Source organism: Pteropus vampyrus, unplaced genomic scaffold, assembly GCF_000151845.1.
Source record: "Pteropus vampyrus isolate Shadow unplaced genomic scaffold, Pvam_2.0 Scaffold15, whole genome shotgun sequence".
NCBI classification, from domain to species: domain Eukaryota; kingdom Metazoa; phylum Chordata; class Mammalia; order Chiroptera; family Pteropodidae; genus Pteropus; species Pteropus vampyrus.
The window spans coordinates 14,105,380-14,131,883 of NW_011888796.1; the positions used below are offsets into that span (position 1 = coordinate 14,105,380).

General features: G+C 38.0%; 1 protein-coding gene across 9 annotated transcripts in view; it reads left to right on the forward strand.

The window, feature by feature from the left end:
* NIN (ninein) overlaps positions 1 to 26,504 on the forward strand; it is a 93,916-nt gene that overhangs the window by 43,948 nt on the left and 23,464 nt on the right. For 8 of the 9 annotated variants that reach the window (XM_023527249.1, XM_023527252.1, XM_023527253.1 and 5 more), the window contains 16 exons: positions 716 to 755; positions 2,065 to 2,255; positions 6,048 to 6,194; positions 6,677 to 6,844; positions 7,358 to 7,494; positions 7,807 to 7,947; positions 8,200 to 8,374; positions 10,946 to 11,056; positions 11,440 to 11,529; positions 13,508 to 13,646; positions 15,842 to 15,963; positions 17,039 to 17,544; positions 18,647 to 20,788; positions 22,072 to 22,197; positions 22,304 to 22,373; positions 23,871 to 24,086. In XM_023527249.1, the coding sequence (XP_023383017.1) occupies positions 716 to 755; positions 2,065 to 2,255; positions 6,048 to 6,194; positions 6,677 to 6,844; positions 7,358 to 7,494; positions 7,807 to 7,947; positions 8,200 to 8,374; positions 10,946 to 11,056; positions 11,440 to 11,529; positions 13,508 to 13,646; positions 15,842 to 15,963; positions 17,039 to 17,544; positions 18,647 to 20,788; positions 22,072 to 22,197; positions 22,304 to 22,373; positions 23,871 to 24,086 (4,521 nt within the window). The remainder of the gene's footprint in view (positions 1 to 715; positions 756 to 2,064; positions 2,256 to 6,047; positions 6,195 to 6,676; positions 6,845 to 7,357; positions 7,495 to 7,806; positions 7,948 to 8,199; positions 8,375 to 10,945; positions 11,057 to 11,439; positions 11,530 to 13,507; positions 13,647 to 15,841; positions 15,964 to 17,038; positions 17,545 to 18,646; positions 20,789 to 22,071; positions 22,198 to 22,303; positions 22,374 to 23,870; positions 24,087 to 26,504) is intronic. The other variant, XM_011385614.2, reaches the window with a different exon arrangement.

The following is a 26,504-nucleotide window of genomic DNA, read 5'->3' on the forward strand; positions in this document are numbered from 1 at the left end:
TAGCCTACCGATTTTGGGCTGCATCTCAGTCTCCTCACTGTGTCACAAACACACTAGGCTTATTCTTGCCTCCATTCTTCAGCAAATAGTGACTTCTCCTTTGTTTTCACTTAACTATCTCTTGCTCATCCTTCAGTTCTCGGTTTAGACATTCTTTCAGAAAGTCTGTCCTGATCTCCCAAGTCTGAAGGATCCCATTTAGATACCTTCATAACATCTTGAACTTCTCCACTGTAGCACTTAATATACTTTTTAATATCGTACTTCCTGTTTGGTTTTGTCTGTACATCTTCATTAGCATTTAAACTTCCCGAGGCAAAAAATGTTTATCTTGTTTATAGTTGTATTCCAAAGATGTAGCATAATACTTGGCACCCGATAAACATTTATTGAAGAATCAATTTGTAAATGCATGCATATGAACCCTTGTTGGTTAATGTATTCTGAATATTTGCTCTGGTTTGGTTCTATTGGTGGTGATAGGTTTTGCTGATGAGTAAGTGACCTCAAATCCTTGGTGAAACACTCCAGAAAGTTTTGTGATGTTTCTTAGGAGTCTCCTCTCAATTGGCTAGTTGACTGAGGAGAAAGCACTAGAGGGTTCTAAATCATGTGATTCACTCAGATGATGATTTCAGAGCCAGAGAGTGATCTGGTCTTGGAAAAACTGAATAAGTTCTAAAGCACAGTAATCTTTTTCTCTTGCCTTCTCTAGCACTGGAAGATGCAACACAGTGAGGAGTATGAAGCAGAAGGTAAGAACTGAGTTTATGTCGGGCCTGCCCGGGAGCAAATGCTGCCATTCACAGGGCACTTTCCACACCTGCCTTCCTGCTTCTCTAAGCCTTTCTAACTGTCATGCATGCCAGCTAAGAAGTAACTTTAAGAAAATTTTAAAAATTAATTCTCAATTGATAGCTTGTATTTTTAAAATCCTAACGTTTAACATGCAAGATATGGGAACTAAGATGTAGAATTTCACTTATGGGTTAAATTACTTTCTTATGTAGACTTTAAACTTAGTCTGTGAACAGTCCTAAATTAAATAGTGTCCTATCTCAACAGATTTTAGATGGATTTAAGCATCAAAACACGTTGATCTTTTGGCCAGCAGATGGCACTGTTGTTCAGCTGACAGAACCTCAGCTGGCTTCACAGCCCACCCTGGGTTAACTGAACTTAAGTATACTTAATTATATGTTCTCTAGGTCTCCAACCTGCAAAGACACGGTAGTAATGGGCTTAATTTCTTTGATAAATAGTAGGAGTAGTGCTAAATGCTCTTCCTAACCCCTCCAAGGTTCTTCCATACACGCAAAATTGTGCCAGTAATTATCTCATGTTTATATAATGACTTTACGGAATCTCTAATAGGTGAGTGGAGAATTTAACTAGAACTGAGAACTTTTACTACAAGACAAATAAATTTTGATATGTAGTTTTAAATATGTTTTCAAACAGAACTTATCCTTAATAGAAAGCTAATTGGTAACTCACAGCTTGTAACCATTTATTCTTTCACGTTGGATTATTTGACCATCAGAATAGTCATATGTGCAAAGATTTGGGAACAAGTGAGTCTTGGGACTTTTATGATTATTTTATGATATTTATCATGAAATTATTCTCAATAAAAGCAGTCCTAATGCTTAGACTGGAAAGAAAATGGAGATAATACAGTCTGGTAGCTCTAGCTGGGGCAGGGTGTATAAAGCTCTTTGGAATGCCTCTCAGCTAGCCTTCTCTTCTGATCACACAAAAGCGTAAGCCTGAGCATGTTTTCACTTGGAATAAAACAGGACTTGAACCTTGGCATCACTGAGCAGGAGGTATTTCTTACACGGGTATGACTGCCAGTGAACAAAAAGTGCCTGTTTGCGCTAGTAGCGGCCAAAGGACCAATGGTTCCATTTCATTTGAACTTCAGAATCAAATCAAAAAGTGGAATCAACACGTATAGTCTTTGTCTTACAGTATTTGCTTTCAAAAAGCACAATTTTCTCTGAGAATAGGTATCGCTCTGCAATCTGTTTGGAGACAACACATTATAAGCTTTTATTTCAGGCCAGTTGAGATTTTGGAACCCAGATGACTTGAATGCCTCCCAAAGTGGGTCTTCCCCTCCCCAAGACTGGATAGAAGAGAAACTGCAGGAGGTTTGTGAAGATTTGGGGATTACCCGTGATGGTCACCTGAACCGAAAGAAGCTGGTCTCCATCTGCGAGCAGTATGGTTTGCAGAATGTCAATGGAGAGGTAAGCCTTGCATTATGTTTTTATTCAGAAATACTAATCATGATAAAAGATAAACTGGGCCCAGGTTAGGGACAGCTATCTTTTGGCTTCCTGCAGCGTTTAATAGAGACTCCATTCTCTTTTGTTTCCCTAGAAAGTCAGCCACAAAAACTGTCTTTCAGGAGCTCATGTTGTGCTTTAGGAAATAAAAATTTGCAGTAGCTGACACTTACTGAGCCCATACCGTGTGCTCCTCAGTGTGCTAAGCACTTTATGTCACATTATTATCAGACACTAGCTCAGTGCAGCCATGATGTCAGATAAATTTGTAGACCTGGCATGCACAGATGTGAATGTGAGAAAGGCATACAGGAAGGATTAAACATTTGAGTTGAGGGAATATTTTGAAGGCTGGGCTGATGAGTAGGTTTTTCAGCAGACTAGGTAATGTGTAGGAAAAACTGACTTGCCGAGGATGGTCTGGTCTGCTTTTGTGGGACATACTGGTGTAAAGAGAGCCTCTGTTTAGGAAACCAGCCAGGAGCCATCACAATATTTTGGTCATAAGGAAATGAAGAGGGTAGGCTGGTGGTTTTAAAGGTATGCAGAAGTGTCTTGAAGGAGCTCCCAAAAACACTCTTGCTTGGTAAAATTCTGACCTTTATGTTTTCTGAAAAATTAAGAAGGGAACGGGTAGAACTGGGCACATGAGTAATCATGAAACCTAAGAATGTAAATAATTCCAAGATATGTCTTTCAAAGAGCTGAAAATAAGAATTGGAGGGATTTAGAGGTTACAGCTATAGTTGTAGCTTTGGGAATCTTTGATTGTAATATTTGAAAACATGCTATCTGTTTGCTCAAGGAATAGGCGGTATTATTTTCCTAAGCCAGAAAGAAATTTATCATTAAAAGTTTCTAAGTAGCCTGGCTTGCAGAAAAACTCCCCACCCCACCTACCACCCGCCCTCTTCTTCCTTGTATATGTGACCACTATATACCCTTTGATTACCTTTTTAATGGCTCAGTGGTCATTTACTTTTCGGTGGTGGTTTTTGAGTCATAAAATTAAATGCATCATTCTAAATTATAAACCAGTGCAGTATGTAGAACCTTGGGTGGTTTTTGCCAAGAAATATTGCACAAACTTGGATTATTTATCTAAGAACAGCCCTTGGAATAAACTGTAGCCATATGCAGGGAATTGCATCTTTTGTGGTACAGTTTTCAGAATCTGGGAAAAGAATTAGTGTATTTAGTTGTTTTCCTCTGCTCTGAGGATGAGTAAAAGATTGCTTATTAAATATTGCATTTACTGAGTGTTTTTCCTCCCCCCAAAATCATGAAATACTATAGCACTTTGTATTACTAGCACTAGACCACAGAGCAGCTAAAAGTTCAAGATGATCTCATCAACATATACTTTGAAATCTTAGAATTTTACAACTGAAAGCAATTTTAGATTTAGTCAGCCCCTTATTTTATAGAGAGAGATTACTGCTGCTTGTTGCCATTACCAGGAAGGGGGTATAACTAGTACTCTGCTTTCCAGACACGAAAACATCTATAGGACAGGGATGACACACTGTCTCCAGATGCTAAGTGTAGCTCAAAGGCTATTTTATGTGGCCTGCCCAATGTTTAAAAATTGAAATTTTTGCTGCACTTTTTAATACCAGGAGATTTTGGCTCCATTTTGCTGGCAGTGAGAAGTGCCTAGTTCCTTTGGACAGGACATACACTCATGTGTCAGTTCACAGCTTTGGCATTACTTTCTAATGTTTCAAAACCATCCTGCCCCATTTCTGTATATCAACCTGCGTGGCCTCTCTGGATATTTGGGTTCGTGGTGCCTGTTCTGGTGCATTATTTTGCAACTTACACATTGGGAAATCAACCATCCAAAGACCTGGCTGATGTATCGTGAGGAGTAAAAATGTCCTCCAGGTTCTAGATTAGGCTCCTGCAAGGCTGCAAGGGATGCGGAGCCCCAGTTGCCCATTTGACTTACATTCTTTTCAGCCCAACCCTGCTCTCATCCACCCTCTTCTGAATCCACATCCTTTTTATTGACCCCTTGCCTACTCCCCCATGTGCAATAATTGGCAGCACTCACTGTTCTACCACTTCGAATAGATGAGGTGATGGGTATTTAGGCAATCTGGAAGTTATGCATCAGTTTGTCCAGGGTCACCAGGCCAAACGGTGTAGAGCTAAGGTTAGAGTCAAAATATGCTTGTTAACTTCAGTCAGCATACCTGGCTTTTACTGTGACTTCTGGTTTGATGATCCTGAAAGCCTAGTCCTCTACGAAAGTGTTCTTTTGGTTGTTAAGAGTGAGACCAAGAAGCTAAGGGATCTTGGCAACCTCAGAATCTAGCCCAGAATCTTTCATTGGTTTCATCACACAATTCTCTATTAGGAACTCTTGCTTCTGCCAAAGATTTCCACTCTTTAGAATAGTTTTCTTGTTTTAGCGTCCTCTCCAGAGGAAGTAGTATAAAAATAAGAATAGAAACAGATGTTTCCTATTAGATATGAATTTTTTTAAAAAAACATTTGCGATAAAACAAATGCCTCAAGCACTTACATGAGGAATAAAATCAACAATTCTGAGATGACTCGAATCCTAGCAATAGTCCAGACTTATGAAATGAATATTGAAAATTTGAAGATGTATTACCAAGAGGCCTTTGTAAGAATGGACCCAATTAACTGTAGGCTCTAAGGCAGCAAGAGTAAATTTGTTTGTTTCCTTTTTACGTAGCAGCATGAGCATCACCTGAGAGCTTGTTAGAAATGCAGAATCTCAGGCCCCACCCCCAGATTTAACTGTATCAGAGTCTGCATTTTAACAAGATCCCCATCTGATTTCTGTTTTGTACATTGGAGTCATGCCCCTATAGAAAAATGTTAGCCCTCCAAATAAAGAGCGATCCGACTGCCAGGAGGAAGGAGGTCTTTGCCTTCCGTCTGTTTTGTGGTGTTAGTGATTCATCTGCTTTATTCTTCTTCCCATTCCTCTGTGTGCTAGGGAACAAACCGTCTCTTAGGCAAGCCTCTAGAAGAGACTGTAGTCCAGTCTCCCCTTCCCCAATTCTATGTTGATTACTGTCAGAGGTACAAAATAGCCAGGCAAAATTCCTTTCTCTTTACCTCTCCTGGAACTCTTCCATTGCACGTACGCAAAATCCTTCATATCCAATCTTCATTTCTCCTACACTAAAGCATTAAAACAGAAACCCAAAACACACAGTATTGTTCCAAGTAACAGTCTAAATTCCAAGTCACAGCTTTCAGACCCAAACTCTTAGATCATTGCAGTCTGTCCCAGACCAAATTCTGCTATGCTGGCATACCAATTTCAAAAATTCAACATAAGTACAATATCATATGGAGTCGCTACAGTAAAATAGCTCAATAAATGTCCAACTAACTTTTACTGTTATAACACCAGAAACTATATCTTTATATTTTTTAAGTAATGTCTTAATTTGTGATAATAATATATAGTAACATTAAAGATTATCTGTTCTAAGAGAGTAAGTAAAAGAGAAAAACAGTTAATTGCTAGATTAATGTTTAAAGATTATGAAGATGTTGAAAATGGACTTTTCTTTAGTATGTGTGAGGTGGAAAGATGTTACTAGAAAGGAAAATAAATTCATTCAGCGGAATGAGAATAAAGGGTCATGTTATATTTTTGGAGTCCTGGGATCAACAGTGGTGTCAATTTCTATTGGCCAGATGTGTACTTTGGGCCTTCTGCTATTTTGAGTGAAATATTTTAAATATATGGTTACCCTTCTCTAGATGCTCGAGGAAGTCTTCCATAATCTTGATCCTGATGGTACAATGAGCGTAGAAGACTTTTTCTATGGCTTGTTCAAAAATGGAAAATCCCTTACACCATCCGCATCTACTCCATATAGACAATTGAAAAGGCACCTCTCCATGCAGGTAAGAAATACATAGGAAGTGGTTTCTTTGTGAGTAGAAGTTAAGCCTATAGAGTAATTTCTAATGATTTAATCTGTTTTCTGAAGGCAAATACTAAGGAGAGAGAGAAGCAAGAGAAGAATAAGAAACACAGACTAAACCATTGGGAAGGGAAAGTCAGGTTTCCAGGAATGACCGTAAATTACAGAGTGGGGAGACCACTGACTGCTCCTTAACGCTATCAGAAGAAGAAACCTGATGTTAGGTAGAGACACATCTCGTTTATGTCAGTGAACTCTCTACCAGACCAGTTGTTCTTGATAAGCTTTGCATTCTTGACTCACCTGGGGAAAGGAGATCAAAGGGGCTACATGACTTTTTTCTAGCAGTGTAAATTAGGGAAACATGCCTTCTGCTCCTTGTGGTCAAGATGGACTAATGTTAGTCTTGACCAAAATCTTGTTGAAATGCCTGAGCTTGCTCACATCTCTTTCTTCTTCCAGTCCTTTGATGAGAGCGGTCGACGTACTACAACCCCATCGGTGAAGACGGGTACCATTGGCTTTCGGGTCTTCTCCTGCCTGGATGATGGGATGGGCTATGCATCAGTGGAGAGAATACTTGACACCTGGCAGGAAGAGGGCATTGAGAACAGCCAGGAGATCCTGAAGGTGTGGCAGCTCACGTAGGGGAAAAATGAGAAATTGGGGAAGAGTTAAGAAAAATATCCAGGTTTTTTTTGAGACTGTGACTTGATTTGATTTCTCCTTAATTCTTCTAATCACAATATCTCAGAGATAAGAGGTAACTTTTCCTACTCCTTTTAATCAGGAGTCTGTTGCTAACTACTTTCCATTTTTTTAATCCCTGAATTATTGACAAGTGAGATGCTCTTAACTGATCTCTGGCTGGTAAAGATTAGAATCATACCATTGCGTTTATTTATAAAGTGCCAGATAGCATTAAAAAAAAAAAAAAAAAAGGCAGGCAAATAACCATCTTAGAGTTTTCTTAAAGAGAACTTAGTTATGTTCTAGATTGAAAGCCGTTCCTTAACAATCACTAAAAAAATGTAATCATTCATCTTCTAGAATATAAATTCAGTTCTCTAAGTTTGCTAACTCACATTTTCTGCTTTCAGAGGATAGAACTTGTGATTGTCTTGAACTTGTTTTGATTTATAGGCCTTGGATTTCAGTCTTGATGGAAATGTCAACTTGACAGAATTGACGCTGGCTCTTGAAAATGAACTTTTAGTTACCAAGAATGGCATTCACCAGGCGGCACTGGCCAGCTTTAAAGCTGAGATCCGGCATTTGCTGTGAGTTGGAAAGTTCACCTGCTCCATTTCCTTTTCTACTTGTCCAGCAAGTCATTCAGATGCCTGTGATATACATTCTTTTATTCTGTATGCAAATATGACTATCATCTTTTTATTGTGAAAATGAGGTAGAGCTTAGATTTGCATGTAGGTTTTTGAAGGGAGCTGTGGAATGAATGTCTTTTTGTTTCGAAAAGGTTTTGGTTGTCTTGATTTTATGTTTGTATCGAAGCAAGCCAGTTGAGAGCTTTTGGGGGCCTACTCGTTGCTTAGAAACAGTTTCCCATTAACTTGATTTATTTCTGATTCTAGGGAGCGAGTTGATCAGGTGGTCAGAGAAAAAGAGAAGCTACGGTCAGATCTGGACAAAGCTGAAAAGCTCAAGTCTCTAATGGCCTCAGAAGTGGACGATCACCACGCGGCCATAGAGCGGCGGAATGAGTACAACCTCAGGTGAGACTGATAGGACCAGGTCCCTCCTTTCCTATCACCCTGGCCCAAGGCAGTGGGGCTCAGCCGGCCTGCCTGCTTCGCCACACCTGGCTGGAGTGACTTAGGTGTGGTTAAGCCTAAAGGAAAGCAGGCGACACTAGATACCTTCTCAAGTTGTTTCCCATCTCTGACTCTGTGTTTCCATTTTGGGTGGATTCACTCAAGGATCTCCGCAGGATCTGACAGCAGCTTCTTGGTCTTTCGTCCTCACAGGAAACTGGATGAAGAGTACAAGGAGCGCATAGCAGCCTTAAAGCATGAGCTCCGAAAGGAGAGAGAGCAGATCATGCAACAGGTGGGCAAGCAGCGCTTGGAACTTGAGCAGGAAGTTGAAAAGGCAAAAACAGAAGAGAACTACATCCGGGACCGCCTTGCCCTCTCTTTAAAGGTAATCATCCTCTTAGTTCTGTGGTCTGTGTCCTGGTGGGGATACCACATGGAAAACCACAGCTCTTTAATAGGGAAGGTCTGTACAGAGCTCAGTCCAAGGATTCCTGTAAGTTTACCCAGTTGGGTCATGACCCAGACATGGCAGAGCCCCTGCTGGGATCTAGATTTCAGGGGTATCCAGACTTCCAGTTTGCAAACAGTGTTGATTAGCGTATCTTGTTCTTCCCTCCTGAAGTTGCACTGGGTCCTCAGGGCTGTTTAGCACCTGGTTGATGCCTTCTTCCTTCCCTGCCCTCCTTGCACCCCTTACCGTTAGCAAATGGCCTTGTCTCCTGCCACACAGAGCCCATCAACTTTGCTTCTCTGCTTCCAAATATGCCTTTTCCTCTAAACATCCTCCTCTCCTTTCCTGTGCCTCATAAAAGAAGTGATCCTTCTCCTTACTGGACTATGACACCAGATAATATGGTACAGTGTATTCTAGAGGTAGGGGCAGAGGGTTCTGGACTTAGACTGCCTGGTTCCAATCTGGATACCACTGCTTACTGGAAAACCTTGATCAAGTTACCCAAACCTGTGTCCTGTTGTGCAAAATGGGCACTATTATAATAACTACCCCATAGTATAGATATAGAGATTAAATAAAATGCTGCATATACAGTGTCTGGAAAGTAATAGGTACATATGGAATATTCACTGTTGTTGAGGTCATGAAAGGTTCCCCAAACTCCACACATCAAAAAGTGAGCTAAATTCTCACTTCCTAACAATCAAACTACTTCCTCTCCTGAATTTTCTCCCTAATCAGTCTCATCACCATGTGCTGTTAAGTCACAGAAGCCGAAATCCTCGGTCATCCTCACTCATCAGTCTTTAAAAGTCCTGTTGATGCTCTGAAATGCCTCTCAGATTTATCCACTTCCTCTTCATTTCTACAGGCTCTGAACAGATTCAGAATTCATCACAGTTTCTCAATAGACTTAATGTGCAGCCTTTCTTCTAGCTATCCAACCTCCCTATGGCCACCAGAGTCACCTCACTAAAGGACACTTACGGTCATGCTGTTACCCATTGTAAAAGTGCAGTGTGGTAGCACCGAAGGCCCCTGAAACAGGCCTTGTCCTCATACCTTTCTAACCTCAGGAACTGCCGGCAACCTCCAGTGCCATGTCCCCAGCCCCGTTGCACCTGCCATCAGCTCTCACGGTTCCTCAGTGGGCTTTAATGCTCCTTCACTGCTTGCTTCAACACTGCAGCCCAAATTACTTTTTTGTTCCCATTTCACTTATTCTTTTCTTGCCAGAGGTAGCATATTTTCTATGGCGTCATAGATAATCGTATCTATACCTGCTCCCTCCCCACAGTCCGACTGTGCGTGCCCCGTGGTCAGGAGCAGAATCCGTGTCCAGAGCACCAGCACAGGCCCGATACACCACTATTGTTCCCCATTGTTTTGACATCTAAATTTAGATATACTTTGAAAGGTTAGAGTTGTAGAATTGGCATTTTGGGGGAAGATAGTATTTTTTTAAAATGCTTCAAGCACATTCTTTTTTACTCCATATTGCTGTGTGAGGGTGTGAAATAGAATGTATTAAAATGTATTGGCTCTATATTCTTTTGGCAAAATGTACTTTGAAAATAATGTTCTTCCAATCAGCCTTTAACATTGGAATAGAAAATATGTCAAATGGTACATCTTTAACAAATGTAGGTAGAAATTTAATAAGTCTTATATATACAGAAAAAAACCCACATTTTGTGGACTTCAGTTGATGTGTTATTTTATTATAGTAATTTAAATATACCAATTATGAAAAATCTGTATGTGTAGCTTTTACATCTTTAAACCAAAATAAAATTGTTAATTAAATATAAATTAAGCCGTAACATCACTGAATGAAAATTTATTTTAGATTTATTCTACATTTTATAGTTTTTCCAACTTCTCTTTTGCTGTCATCTGAACCATGTATTCAGTAGCCGGTTTTCTTTCATTTGACATTATGTCGAGAAAGTATTTTCGTGTCATTGAATTTTCTGTTGCAATGCTGTCCAATAGAAATATAATGCAAGCCATATATGTAATTTAAAATTTTCAAATAGCCACATTAAAAGGTAAAAAGAAACAAGTGAAATTAATTTTAAATCATTTTATTTAACCCAGTATCTAAAAACATTACCATTTTGGCATGTAATCATACACAAGAAGTATTGAGCTATTTTATATTTTTGTACTAATTCTTAGAAATCTGGTGAGTATTTTATACTTCCAGCACATCTCAATTTATGCTGTGCGTATTTCAAGTGCCTAATATCCACATGTGACTACTAGTGGGAATATATGGGACAGCACAGTTCTATAAGGTCAGAAATAAAGAGGAAGCAGACTTTTGGGTTGTAAGATAAATTGTCAATTTTCTTTTATATTTACTTTTATCTAATCTGAAACTTTCAGATTAAACAGATTTTCCCAATCTAGAGCACTGATTTATGCCTCATATAAAATAGTACAACCATTTGCTTATTTTTTCATCTGTGCCTATTTAATTTCCCCAAATTTCTTCAGGAAAACAGTCGTCTAGAAAATGAGCTTCTGGAAAATGCCGAGAAGTTGGCAGAGTATGAAAATATGACAAACAAACTTCAGCAAAATTTGGAAAATGTGTTAACAGAAAAGGTAATCTGTTTCAATTTGATTTCCTGATATGCAGCCCAAAGTGTAGTTTACTCAAAAGAACAGAAGCAATGACACCAAGAAAATGTCTATTAGGAAATGATTTAGATGGCTAGAGGAAGCAGTAATTTTTGCGGGGATGTAATTTAAGAGGTTGGATGTGAGGGAAACATTGCGTGGCACTGAGAAATGATCCCTGCCTTAGTTGAACACATCACTCTAGTATGTTCTTCCCATCATCCAATTGGTAGTATTTCTGCTTAAATGTCACATTCTTGTCATACTCAGGAGACTGGATGAATACCAGAAACTGGGGCCTTTGGTATGTTAGAGGTCAAAGAAGGACCCTTGGGAAAAATGACAGCGTTTCTCTTTTACTTTTCTAGTTTGGTGACCTCGATCCCAGCAGTGCTGAATTCTTTCTGCAAGAAGAGAGGCTGACACAGATGAGAAATGAATATGAGCAGCAGTGCAGGGTGAGTGACTGAAGAGAACTTAGTAAGTGGAGGAGTATTTGGCTTCAAATCCTGCTTCACCATTAACATTCACTAGCTGTGTAACCATGATTAAGTCACTTAATCTGTGGGCACCTCAATTCTTCATCTATAAGATGGTAAAAATAATAGCATTGTTGTGAAGATTCAATGAGTGAGTATATGTAGAGTGCTTAGAACAGAGCCTGGGACATAGGAAGCACTTAACCCAGGTGTTGGCTATTGATATAATTATCCTAAAATATTAGGAAACCATACAAACTGCATTTAAATTTGCTTTATCTAGGTCAGAAATCGCTAGTGCTTAGAGGAAAATATTGTTTTATTCTGAATGGAAAATATTGTTTTATTCTGAATATGTGGTCATGTTGATGTGCTTATTTCAAAATTAGCCTTTCTTGATTGATCATTACAGACCTAATCTGATGTAATTTGTTTTTGTCTTGTGGGTTGTTTTTTTCCTGAATACATTACTTTATTTATGAAATGCAAATGAAGCAGAGACCACACAAATCTTTAGCTAAAAAATCATTACAAATTCCTACCAGAAGAGACAAAAAGTGCTTATATGAATAATAGCAATCTTTGATTTTTTTTAAAAAAGTAACTCTCCTAAGCTTAGGAATTTGAATTTTTTCCCTTAAATCACAAACAAAGTAAGCATAACTGAGTTCTAACTGCTTTAGATGAACATGGTATTTGTGCAGAAATGAGGAAAATATCACCCCCTATGGGGTTGCTCATGGTGTGCCTTCTCAAGAAATATATATGCACATTTTGAGTAAAGAAATGAAACATTTATGCCACTTTTGCAATTAAGTTTGGCTCTTATCAAGTAGATGCATTTTCTTTATATGTCTTTAAAGTTAATAATGTCATAGTAATATCTGTCAGCTCTACCCTCCAAAAATTCCCCAAATCCATCCACTTATTTATTTTTTTAAACAGCTTTTCATACTTATATAATTCACCCATTTAACATGTTCAATTCACTTTTTTTTAGGATATTCACAAAACTGTGTAACCAGTACCATAATCAATTTTAGAACATTTAATCACTGAAAAAGAAACTCACACTCCACTTAGTTGTATTCTCTCCCGTGACTCCAGCCCTAGGCAACTAATAATCTACATTCTGTATCTATAGATTTGTCTATTCTTTACATTTTATATAGATGGAATTATACAATACATGGTTCTTTGTAACTGGCTTCCTTAATTTAGTATAATGTTTTCAAGGTCATCCATGTCATAGCACATTATCAGTCCTTCATTTTTTTCAGTTACTGAATAATATTCCATTATACGACTATACCACATTTTATTTATTCATTCATTAGTTGATGGACATTTGTTTTGAATATTATGAATAATGCTGCTGTGAACATTCGTGTGCAAGTTTTTGTACGGACATATGCATATGCATACCTAGGAGTGGAATTGCTGGGTCAGATGATCACTACATGTTTAACTTTTTGAGGAATTGCCAAACTTTTCCCAAGAGGTTTGCACCATTTTACATTCCTACCAGTGTGAGAGTTCCTATTTCTCCATACCCTTTCCAATAGTTATAGTTTGTCTTTTTTATTTTAGCCATCCTAACAGGTGTGAGGCGGTATCTCATTTGATTTGCATTTCCCTAATGGCTAATGATGTCCAATATTTTTTCATTTGCTAGTTGGTATATCTTTTTTGAAGAAATGTCAATTCAGATTCTTTGCCTAATATTTAAGTGGGTTGTCTTTTTATCTTGGAGTTATAATCTTTATATCTTCTAGTTACAAGTCCTTATCAGATACATAATTTACAAAAACTTTTCTCCCATTCTGTGGGTTATCTTTACTTTTTTGATGGTATCCTTTGAAGCACAAAAGATACTATTTTCGATGATGTCTAGTTCATCTTGCTGCTCATGCTTTTGGTGTCACACTTAAGACTCGTGTTGGTTTTTAAACTCCAGGTATTACAAGACCAAGTGGATGAACTCCAGTCTGAGCTGGAAGAATATCGTACACAAGGCAGGGTTTTCAGAAATCCCGTGAAGAACTCGCTGTCAGAAGACCTTGACGTTAACAGCGGTGGCCTTGAGCCTGACCAAGGCAAGCTGTTCCGACACAGTCTTTTCAGAGTCTCTGCCTTTGACTTTCTTTTTAGAACCATGATTGAATGTAAAATTGAAAAACTTTGGTGACCAAAAAAAAAAAAAAAAAAGACTGGCAATACTATTTTCTTCAGCTATTTCACTTGTGGTCTGTTTTTTTCATTTGTCCTTGAAGTCTTTATGAGAATATTTCCATCTGATTTTTATATGAATCAACGAATGAATGGAACAATCAAACCATAAGGATATTTGCTTTGTTTAAAAAAAAAAAAAAAAACTGGCCACAAGTCAGAATCTAGGCCTTGGGAGTGTTAGAGTTCCACAGAGCTACTGCTGAATCCTCCCTTGCTGAAAAAGTGCCTAACTGACACAATGACGGTTTTGGAGAATGGGCAAGCCAGAAACCACAGAATTTGTTTTTCTTATGCTGTCTGTGCTAAATGTCTGCACTGCTCCTGCAAATAACAAATAAGATAAGTAAGCGTTGGTTGCCTCTGCCTTTGAGGAAGATTTTGAGTGGCAAGGTTGGAAGGCAGAGTTGTCGGGGAACTTTCTACATCCTTTGTCAACTCTTTTCCTCCCTCCTGGGCTCCTGCCTCTTTCCTCCAGTGTGTTGAGTTTGAATTTCAGAATGGGCTCATTATAAATTCTCCTGTTTTAGTTTTGTCTACTGGTACTTGTTGCAGGAGTACAGGTTCTTGAAAGGGTTGCTTATTCTTCTTCTCAACTATTTATTCTAGAATAAATAAGGGATTGAGGCGGGGACAGGAAGAAGCCTTAAGACTTTTCCTCTGATTCTAAGTCTATAGCTTTACTGTAGTGTAAGGATGGAGCCCAACTGATGATATGATACATTTCTAAAGCTTTTCTGAACTTTTCCATAGATGACCAAGTTTTGGGGGTTCTCCTCATGGGTACATGATGCAGCATTTGGGGTAGTGTGTATACCCCAAGTATCACTTCTCAGTAGGGAATGTGCCATGACATATGAAGCAAAAGCTCAAAGCAAAACTGCTGATTCCAGACGCTAGACTTAAGCCCTTTCTCCCATCTGCCTGTGTATGCCCACATGAAAATTTTTTTGCATCCCCTGTCTTAAGAGATTTCTATATAGTAATAGACATAATCATTTTGTCTACATACTAGCTCAGCCCCCAAATTAACACTTTACATTTCAGTATCCAGCAATCATCATGGGCGGTTGCAAAGGTGAGCTCATATGGATGAGTTGAAAAATTTTGCCCAAACTGCCTATTTCTGTGTTCCTAACCTATGCCCTATTTGTTTTGTCTACTGAAAAATAATATCGACTAAGTGTTTCATCACCAAAAAGGATTTATTCAAGGAAAACAAAGAGTTGCAACCCAGTGCACGCAGACATGGTGAGACAGGTGCATACACTCGCCTGCGTGCCAAGGGGGAGAGTTATTTATATAAAGGAAAAAGAAGTCAAGGGAATGGAAAGTTAGAACCATAGAGCTTTATTATAAACATAGAGTTCTTCCTGTGGGGTTCTCGTGATTATGTAGAGTGCGAGAACTCCTCCCATCAGCCTTAGCTTCTCCTATAGACCCTCCCGACAGATTATGTTCATTTTAAAGTCTCAGTCAATCTTTATCAGTATTAAAAAATGTTAGCTGATAATTTAAGATTAAGTTCCACCTGAACTACAGGAAATTAATTTTACAATACTCAGTCTTCTGTAATGTTGAGTGGTGGGTTGGATATCTTGACCCATGAAATTAACACCTCAGGGTATATCAGGAAGTAGGCTGGTTATTCATTCTCCTGCCACATTGCTCTTCTGCCAATCTGTTGCTCAGGATTTGTTGGATGAATAGAAGGCTGGTTGGTTTGACCAAACTTCCCCACTCCACAGCATTTTCACTGGGAGGAGATCATGTTTAAGCAACAGTTTCCATATCTACCCCCCACCTACTCTTTAAAAAGATGGATTCTGTCAAGGTTTGGTGCACTGCTGTCCATGAAAGAATCTGCTCACCTTCATTTTTTTTTTTATTTTCCCAAACCTTGAAAACAAAAGAGAATTCTCTTGGCTTCATTTGTTTCTTCGTAGATCTCATCTGTGGCAGTTTGGGCTGAAAATTATTCCTTTGTAAAACTGGATGCCCCTCCTAAGATGCCAGTTGTGTTATTGAAAGGTCAGGGTCAACAGATGTCGTGTATTTTCAGGGCTTGGTTCTGAAGAATGCAATCCACTGAATATGAGCATCGAGGCAGAACTGGTCATCGAACAGATGAAAGAACATCATCACAGGGACTTGTGTCGCCTAAGACTGGAGCTTGAAGATAAAGTATGTCCTTCTTATCAGTCCTGTTCTCTGATTTCTCTAAGGTCTGACAGAGTTTTGCATGTAGGATATTCTCAGTTCTTTTTTCTCAGAGAACAGCACTGTCTGTATGTTTCTTCTTGTGTCTTACCAGCTACTCAGGAAACCACTTCCTTAGGATGGTTTCACAGGCCAAGGACAAGACCTTTTCCTCATTGGAACCTGAAGGCCATTACATTATTCCCACCTTGTTAAAAAGTTAATAAAATGAAAAAAAAAAAAAAAAAACCCTTTGACATAGCTTTAACTCCTAAATAAGGCACAAGTTCCGAATCTGGGCCTCCAAAACCCTTTCCCTTGTCGCTTCAACTTATTTTTCTATTTTTCTCTTTTACCATTCCTTTGAGTTACCTTATCCTCCAGCCAAACCAGGTAGTTTGCCATTCCTTATCAGACTATCTTCTTTTGCTCATGCTATTACATGTTATGACCTCTTTCTACCTCTTGAAAGTCTACTTACCCTTCAGAGTTCATATCAAATGTTACCTCTTGCATGAACCAATTCCTGAATTTCTGCCAACCAATGTGATTTTTCTGTCTTTTGAATCTCCTGGTTATATTGTAGGTCTTTTTTCTATATCTTTTATATTTTTTATTCTGCCTCGTAGTGTACATGTTTGTATTTGCCATAATCATGTCAAGACTGGTTTCTCCTTAATGGCAGGGACTATGCCTTACCCAGCTTTATGTCCCCACAAGGCCTGATAGGTGTTCAATAAACACATGAATTTCATTAAGTTTGTTAAGACCCTAAGTTCGAAGTTGGAAAGGATGCCTGGGGAGACGAATGGTATCTCCGTGACAGTCTAGTCAGTATTCATAGTTGTTCAGAAACTGATAAGATTCAACCAAGTTCAGATAAAGGAAAGCAAACCATGCTTGACTTAATATATCTTAGTTAATGTGTTTTTTAGTTGTTACTTTAAAACAAAATGGGAAAACTGAGGAATGTCTTGTAGGAAGAAAGGACTTCTGTCCGATCACATTTCTGTGGCCTCGGGTCCAGTAACACTGTGGTGGTTTGGCTCTCTGACCTTAGGTGCACCATTATGAAAAGCAGCTAGATGAAACCAAGATCGCCTGCGAAAAGGAGCAGGAGAACATGAAGCAGAAGTATGAGAATGAAGTGCACATTTTGGAAAAACAAATAAGTGGCCTTAAAAATGAAATTGCAGAACTTCAGGGCCAGGCCGTAGTACTCAAGGAGGCACAGCATATGACTGCCTGCAGACATAAAGAGGAGAAAAAGCAACTGCAGACGAAGTGGGATGAGGAGAAGACTCTCCTTCAGGAGAAGCTGAGGATGGAACATGAGATGGAGCTCAAGGATAGGCTGAAGCAGGCGGAGGAAAGCTTTAACCGTGAGAGGGAAGGACTTATTCAGAACGGTGCCTGGACAGAAGAGAAGGTGAGAGGCTTGACTCAGGAACTGGAGCAACTTCACCAGGAGCAGCTGAAAAGCCTGGTGGAGAAGCACACTCTTGAGAAAGAGAAGTTGCAAAAACAGCTCTTGGAAAAACACCAAAGGGAACTTCAAGAGGGAAGGTAAGAAAATGGGGGAAATGGAGCAACCTGCGGCGCTGTCCTTCAGGGACACTAGGAGTTCCAGTCAGTTAAAGAGACTTTGATAAGTCAGAAGGCGTAAAAGCCCATTGATCGATTAGATCCTCTTTTTAGTTTTTTAACCTGTTTTGCCATTGTGCAGACATAAGCCTATCATGTAGTTATGGAAACCTTTTTTTTTTAAGTGTAAATTATGTCTTATATCTGACTTGTTTCTTTTAAGGTTACACATGAGAATGAGATTCGCAAATGTGGTTTCTTCCTAGTTCAGTCCTGTTGTTTTTTGAGAAAAGCTATTTATAAGCTGGATTCTGGGCAAAGGTACATTTCCTCCCAGAGTTATAAAACTGCTTTGTGCTTACCTTACTCATATAAAATCTCAGGTACATTTGAAGGCTTTGGTGCTTCATACTCTGATGAACTCAGTGCTATTTCATTAAACAAGAAGCAAAAACATAATGAATTTGTTAATATGTGTGGTTTATATGATGACCATTCTCCAATGTGTACTTAATTAAAAGAATTTTATGTTTTTCCCAAGTTAGGGGTTATGTCAATATGCATTTGATCATTTAATGTGAAATATCAGTTTAAGTTTTTGGTTGAAGAAGTACAGATTAGTAATTGATAGATGGTCACAGGGATGGGGAGCACAACATAGGGAATGCAGTCGGCAGTAATGTAATGGCTATGTGTAGAGCCAGAGGGTAGATAGAGTAAGCAGGGGGATCATTTCATAAATTATATAAATGTCTAACCAATGTACTGTATACTTGAATTTAAAAAATCCCAAAACAAATATACCTAGGAGTATGCAAAAAGAATTTGGTTTCTAAATTTTCCTTCTAAATGCAGAAAGAGGTAAGTACTAAGTCTTTTAAATGAATTATGTCTACTAGTCTTGGCTCTCAGAAATGAGATCTCTTCTCAGTAATAATGAACCACATAGAGATTAAGTGAAAATCATTTTTAGAAAGTATTTAGATTGTTGGCTTGGCAGATTCTTCTATGCATGGGAAATGTTTTTTGTTTGCTTCTGGGATTGATGGCAGTTTTAGTAATGTTGTATGTTGACCACATTTAGGGAAAAAATGGAAACTGAGTGTAATAGAAGAACGTATCAGATAGAAGCCCAGTTTCAGGCTGATTGTCAGAAAGTCACTGAGAGATGCGAAAATGCTCTGCAGAGCCTTGAGGGGCGTTACCGCCAAGAACTGAGGGAGCTCCTGGAGCAGCAACACGAGGAGAGATCCCAGTGGGAGTTTGAGAAGGACGAGCTCACCCAGGAGTGTGCAGAAGCCCAGGAGCAGCTCAAAGAGACTCTCCAAAGAGAGAAAGCTACTTCTCTGGTCCTGACCCAGGAGAGGGAGATGCTGGAGAAAACATACAAAGAACATTTGGATAGCATGGTTGTTGAGAGAGAGCAGCTACTCAAAGACCTGGAAGATCTAAGACATGTGTCTGAAAGTCAGCAAAGTCTACTGTCTAACCAGATACTTGAGCTGAAAAGCAGTCATGAAAGAGAGCTGAAGGACCGTGAGCAGGTCCTGTGCCAGGCAGGCGTCTCAGAGCAGCTGGCCAACCAACATCTCGAAAGGCTAGAAATGGAACGTGACCAGGAGAGGCAGGAAATGATGTCCAAGCTTCTGGTCATGGAGAGCGTCCACAAAGTGACCTGTGAGAAAGCAGATCGAGACAGAGCCGAGATGAGCATGGAAATCTCCCGGCTTCAGAATAAAGTTAAGGAAATGCAGCAGGTGGCATCTTCTCCCTCTAGGCTTCAGAATGGCTGCCAGGAAATAGGGGAGGAGGCAGAAGGGAGTGGAGCCATGTCCTTGTTGCAGCAAGGAGAGCGACTATTGGAAGAGAATGGAGATGTCCTCTTAAGCCTGCAGAGAGCTCATGAAAGAGCAGTGAAGGAAAATGTGAAAATGGCTGCTGAAATTTCTAGATTGCAACAGAGGCTGCAAAAATTAGAGCCAGGGTCAGTAATGTCTTCCTGTTTAGATGAGCCAGCTACTGGATTTTTGGGAAATTCTGTAGAACAAATGGAGCCATTTTTACAGCAAAATCGAATGAAGCAAGTAGAAGGTGTAAACATGCGGCGTGTCCCAAGTGACCTGCAAGATGAGGAGGTCCGGGATCTGAGAAGTACAGGGACCAGTTCTGGTCAGAGACAGGAAGTCAAAATAGAGGACTCTGAAGCATCGATAGAGAGTTTTTCTGAGCTTGAAAATAGTGAGGAGACCAGGACTGAAACCTGGAACCTAAAGAATCAGATCTGTCAACTTCAGGAACAACTAAAGATCTTACGTGCAGACTGCGATCGAGCTTCTGAAAAGAAACGAGACTTGCTTTTTGACGTTTCTGTGCTAAAAAAGAAACTAAATGTACTTGAGAGAATCCCTGAGCCTTCTCCCAAATATAAATTATTATATGAAGATGCCAGTAGAGAAAATGACTGTCTCCAGGAAGAGCTGAGAGTGATGGAGTCACGTTACGATGAAGCACTAGAAAACAACAAAGAACTCACTTCAGAAGTTTTCAGATTACAGGATGAGCTAAAGAAAGTTGAAGAAGTAACCGAAACGTTTCTTTGTCTGGAAAAGAGTTACGATGAGGTCAAAAGAGAAAACGAGGAACTGCATGTTCTGGTTTTGAGACTTCAAGACAAGATTGAGAAGCTGCAAGGAAGAGCAGTGATACAGTGTGACTGCTTCTCATTATGGGAAGCCCATTTAGAGAACCTGGACGTCAAACCTGCTGAAAAGGTACTTGAACTAAATCAGACACTGGAAGAGTGCGTGCCAAAGGTCATGAATGTACAGCATATTATAGAAGAACATTATCAAGAAAACCAGTACCTTGAGCAGGAGAATACACAGATGCTGGAAAAAGTGAAAGCACATGAAATCTCCTGGTTACGCAGAATAATCCAGACACATCAAGAAAAGCCTGGAGAACAGAACCAAATTATGCTGGAGGAAAACACTGCTCTCCTAGGCCTTCAGGACAAACATTTTCAGCGTCAGGCCATGATAGGAGAGTTAGAACTGGAGAAAAAAAAGCTGCAGGAGCTGACTAGAAAGTTGAGGGAAAGAGTCACTAATTTAGTTAAGCAAAAGGATTTACCTTCTCAAGGAGGAAAGGAGGAAGAGCTGAAGGCAATGATGCATGACTTGCAGATCACATGCAGTGAGATGCAGCAAAAAGTTGAACTTCTGAGGTAATGTATATATATAAATTCTAAAGTTCACAGAATCCCACAGAGCACTTGGCCAAATCTAACTCCCGCTGCTTGCTGTACCTAGAGAAACTAACCTGTTAGTCTTCAAGAAGAGAACAGTACTTTAGACTTCCTTCTGCTTCTGCGTTGTATTAACAAATAGAAAAACCTTGCCTAGGAGGCATTCCCTTCTTCTGTAGGAAATAAATGTCATTCGGGGTGTGAAAGTTCATAATGGGGAGTATTTGCTGTTTAACCATGTGCGTCATCAATATATGTCAGGTCTTTAACTCTTTTCTAGCACTTCATTTGGATAAGTCTTTTGGGGTTTTTTTTTGTTTTTTTTTTGCTCTTAGTTATTTTCCTCATTTTGATGAAAGATGTTATATGAGAATGAATGCCTTTTATGTATGATTAACTTGCTTGGTAGAAAACTCTTCTTATACTAATATAGGACAAATGTGTTTTTGTGGCTTATAGTTTTTTCCTTTTATCACTCGAAGTACATCCTGATAATGGAAATTTATCTTAGAACATACCATTTTATTGAGGAGCTATCAGAGCCTAAGAAGTATGCTTAAACATAAAGGCAAAAATGAAAATACTTGAACCAATGCTCACTAGACTTTATAAAATATGATTGCAATAGTCTTCTAGCAAATCCGGTTTAAAAAAAAAACTTGTAAAATATTACATCATCGCTGAAATATCTTAATGATGTGAAACAAAATAATTTATTCTGGATGTAGTTTTTCCTCTTCTTACTTCTGACCATTTTTAGTTCTAAAAGTCAGAATACAGTGAGATGAAAAAAAATCACAGAGTAAACATTACTGTGTATATTTCAGTGTGGCCCTTTTATTTATGTGGTGAATTTTCTTTCTCTAGGTACCCTGGGCCCTAAAACTAAAACTAAAACTAATACAATTTAGTAATATAGTTCTTGTCTATTTGAAGCAAGTAGGACTTGAGACTAAGAAAAATTATTTGCTCAAAACAGTATACTTGCCACTGAGAAAATCGGCCACCAGAGTGGGCATTACATCTCCATTCCTATCTCCACACTTCCCTTAACGTCTTTTAGTGAAATTCTTGCTTCCCAAAAGAAATGAGTCAATATGTCATAGCTTGATTTCCAAGTACTAAGAGACGACTAATTTAGACTTCTCTTTTTAACTGGCATGCAATACTTGTTTCATTGGAAGTTACTAGAAAGTATTTTCTAAAGATGCCAGATGACTGCTTTCTTGTAACTATTTTTTTTTTAAATCTCTGTACTTCAGATATGAATCTGAGAAGCTTCAAGAGGAAAATTCTATTTTGAGAAATGAAATTACTACTTTAAATGAAGAAGATAGCATTTCTAACCTGCAATTGGAGAAATTAAATGGATCTCAGGAAGAAATGTGGTAAGACATGTACTTAAATTTTCCTAAGGCATTTTTGCAAGAACTAAAACTATTCTACCTGAACTTTCAAAGCCAAACTCTAAGTATATTTTCATTGTCCCTTTAGGCAAAAAATAGAAATTATAAAACAGGAAAAAGCTGCAGTTCAGAAAATGGTTGAAAATTTAAAGAAACAGGTAAGGAGATACTTAATATTTCCCAGTGATTTTTAATTCTGAAATTCTTTTTTTTTTTATTTGAAATTTTCAAATTTACAGGACATGCTACTGGAATAACATATAGCTAATGATAGTAGGATTGTAAATCTGGAGTTTCAGAATGAAAACTCACCTCATGCTGATTCTACACTAGGTTTCTACTTTTCTGTGGATATAGTAATGCATATATTATTTCTAGATTCCGAGTGCTTAATGCAAGCTTTACAATCAGTGGGAATGGGGAGGTGAGTTTTACACAGATTTTAAAACCAAATCTGTGTAATACTAGCTCTGTCCCTCAAGTAGTTTCAATGATTAGCTCCTTCCTCTTTCCTTACTATGATTGAAAGCAGAAAATTAAGGACAGAATTCACAGATAATAGAATACCAGTTAATCAGTATATCTTTTCACAGAATTGTTATTCATTCAGATAGTTGTACCATTCAATTCCCAATTTATATAATCTCACAACATGCAGTTTTGCAGGGGAAGGCCATTTAATCTGTCTGAGACAGTCAAAAGACAAGGATGTCTTGGGAAAAGAGTACTTTGAATACTTGAAACAGACAAGGTGTTAACATCCAAAATATATTTTCTACACTTGGAAACAAATGGCAAAAGCCAGCTGAAAAATTAATAATTGATATGAATGGTCAAGTCACAGAAAAAAAGAATACAACAAATAAAAAGATGGTTAGCCTCATTAGTTATTGGAAGGTGAAAATTAAATGAGTTTTTTTAATCTGTCAGATTAGCAAAAATTAAAGATTGATATCATGTAGTATTAAAAAAAAGGGGGGGCAAGTAAATGAATGTACTCATCCCTTGCTGATAGGACTATAAATTGGTAGCACTGTGAGGAAAACATTTGAAGGCTATCAAAACAGTAATGTATATGCATACCTTCTAACCCTGCAGCCCCACTTCTAAAAATAATATTCCTAAACACAAAATGCTACCATGTGTAAATGAATTTTCCAAAAGATGGTTTTGTTTCTTTATAATTAGATTCAAGACATTATGGAACATCTTGATACATGGAATACCCTATAGCTACTAAAAAATATAGCATGTGGTGGTTTCTAAATGCACTGACTTGGAAAGATAAGCGTCTGTAAGATATTGTAAGTGAAAAAAGCAGACTGTCCAGACATCTGAAATGATTCAAATTTTTGTTGTAAAGAAGAAGAAAATCTCAATGTGTATATGGGTTTTGCGTATGCATAGACCATAACCTGGAGAGATACACACGTATCCAGCTGTGAACAATGGCTACCAGTGTCGGGTGGGATTGGACTGTGTCACTTCTTCATACACTTCCGCATTGACTGAATTTGTAATAATTACTAGATATTATTTCTGTTAGTGTGAGTGTATAACTTTACATATAAGGGGGAAAGCAATTAGTCTCTGAATCTGTTTTTTGGCAGAAGTAAGGATAACTAGTTTTTAAAACTTATTTCAATTTTAATTAGATTTCAGAATTGAAAACCAAAAACCAACAGTTGGATTCGGAAAATACGGAACTTAGCCAAAAGAACTCTCAAAATCAGAAAGAACTGCAAGAACTTAATCAACGTCTGGCAGAAGTGCTCTGCCAGAAGGATAAAGAGCCAGGACACAGCACATCTGAGGAATGGGAAGAAGAAAAGTCTAATCTGAAAGAAGAACTGGAACACTGCAAAGTGCAGGTATGGTTTGTAGCCACCACACAGCCTTTTTGGAGGATATCCCAAGAAATAAATGTTTATGTTAAGTGTTTTGTACGTAAAGTCTTAATAATTAGAATAGTACCAGCACATGAATAGACAGATAAGTGGAATGGAAAGTCTAGTATAAATGGAAACTTTATTATCTAAATAATAAAGGTAGCTTCTCAAGTCATTGGGGCAAAGATGGACTTTTTAATAAGTGGTGTCTGGGCAACCAAGTAGACATTTGGAAATAGATAAAATTAGATCCATGTCTTATATCATACATAAACTCTAAATGGATTGGGAGACTAAATATAAAAAATAAAACTATACAAGTCCTAGAAGAAAACATGGATGAATTCGTCTTTAGTATAAAGATTTCTCTTGGTATAGAGAAAGATTGTCTAACTATGACTCATAAACCAGAGGCAAAAAAAGAAAAAAAATGATTAAGTTTAAAAATTTTTCATGGCAAAAAAAAATAAAATCAAAAGACAATTTACAAACTGGGAGAAAATATTTACATCATGTAGGGCTAATATCCCTATTATGTAAAGAACTCTTAAAAAATCAAAGGACTTAGGACCAAAATCTGATAGCAAAATGGAGAAAACACACGAACAAACAATTCACCAAAAAAAAAAGATTTAAATGACCTCAAACCTATGAAAAAAATGTTCAAAATCACTCATAATTAGAGAAACGCAAATAGAAACAACACTGATATATCATTTCTATCCTATGATATTGGCAATAATTTATAAATATGACAACATATTTTGTTGGCAAGGCTTTGGGGAAACGCACTTTCATACATTGCTGGTGGGGATGTAAACTCATATTATCCATCTTGAGAGAAATTTGGCCGAACCTAACAAAATTACATATGAATTTACCTTTTGTCCCAGCAATCCCACTTCTAGGAGTTTATCCTAAAGATACATCTTCAAAAATATGAAAATTCATATGCACAGTTATTTATTGCATCGTTTGTAATTGTAAAATGTTAGAAATAACCTAGATGCTCATACAAAGGAAGAGTGGTTAGATAAATGTGGTGGGGATAGCCCCACTATGTAGTAGTTCTATGAAGCTTAAAAAAAAAAAGATATAAAAAGAATGAGAAAGATCTCTATTGATATGAAATGATTTCCAGGACATACCGTTAAGTGAAAAAAGAAAAGCTCAAAAGATTATCTAAGAGTGTCTATAGTATGCCTCTATCCATGTCAGAAGGAAAGGGACATTAGAAAATACACATATATCTATCTGCTCATTTGTGTAAAAGAAATAGAGGAATGATAAGCCAGAAACTAAAGAGAAGGTTACCTGTAGTGAGTGGGTGGAAAAGGGATGGAGAGAGGAATGGAAATGTGGTAGAAGGGATAGTGAAGGGAGTGACACTCCTGAGTATATCTCTTCATATAGCTCTGATTCTTAGAACCATAATAATGTTTCACATACTCGTCACATACCCCCAAAATAAACACACAATTAAAAACAATCAAGATGTGGGGGGATACAAAAATGTAACACAAACCAATAAATTAACATAACTGTATTATAAATGGATAACATAACCACAATAAAGAAGAATTAAGTAATTTGTAAATTAGTTATCTTGATTCTAGGACTAGTCAGTAAGTGAGTTTCTCATGGGGGTGTAGGTTAGTAATTCTGAAACTACTTTGTGTATACTAGAATTGAACAAATAAGTAAATATATTGTGGACAATAAGAACTGAGTGTCTCACTGTTGGAGAAGGAAGTTATAAGTAGGGAAGTCGGGGGGAAGACTGATATGAACCCTCTGATGTTGGGTTGGCATTCAAGATATTAGTATAAACTCATGTTTCTTAATATATATATGGATGAATAGAGATACAGGTGTGTATACGTGGATGGGGTGCACTGATCTTGGTTTCTATCGACCATAAAAGGAACCAGGGCTCCTAGGAAAAATGATTGGTTCTAAGGCTAGGACAAGGAAAATTCAAGGTGAGCCTGGAATATTTCATGGTGCCAGAAAGAAAAAAGTACTCAAAAAGAGATGGCATGTTGAAAGGACACAGGTCGCAAACTGAAGGAGCTCCTAATGGCCAAAGCTGGAACAGTTTCATCAACTAAATAATCATAGTCTAGCATAAAAGTTACAAAGAAAATATAGAATAAAATAAATATCTATGGATCCATACTGATATAAAAAACTGAATAAGTAAATAAATGGAGGAGAAACACTGTCTTTCTTACAGTAGAATTTCAGTTAATAAATGTAGAAGGAAAGAAGGAAATAGAAAGTCATTATCAGGCAAACTCCAGAGTAATAATTGTTATAGACACTGATAGACACTAAAATTAATAAGCAAAAGTTTAAGGAGAAACATGATTTGCATAGTCTCAAAGTATGTCTCCCAAG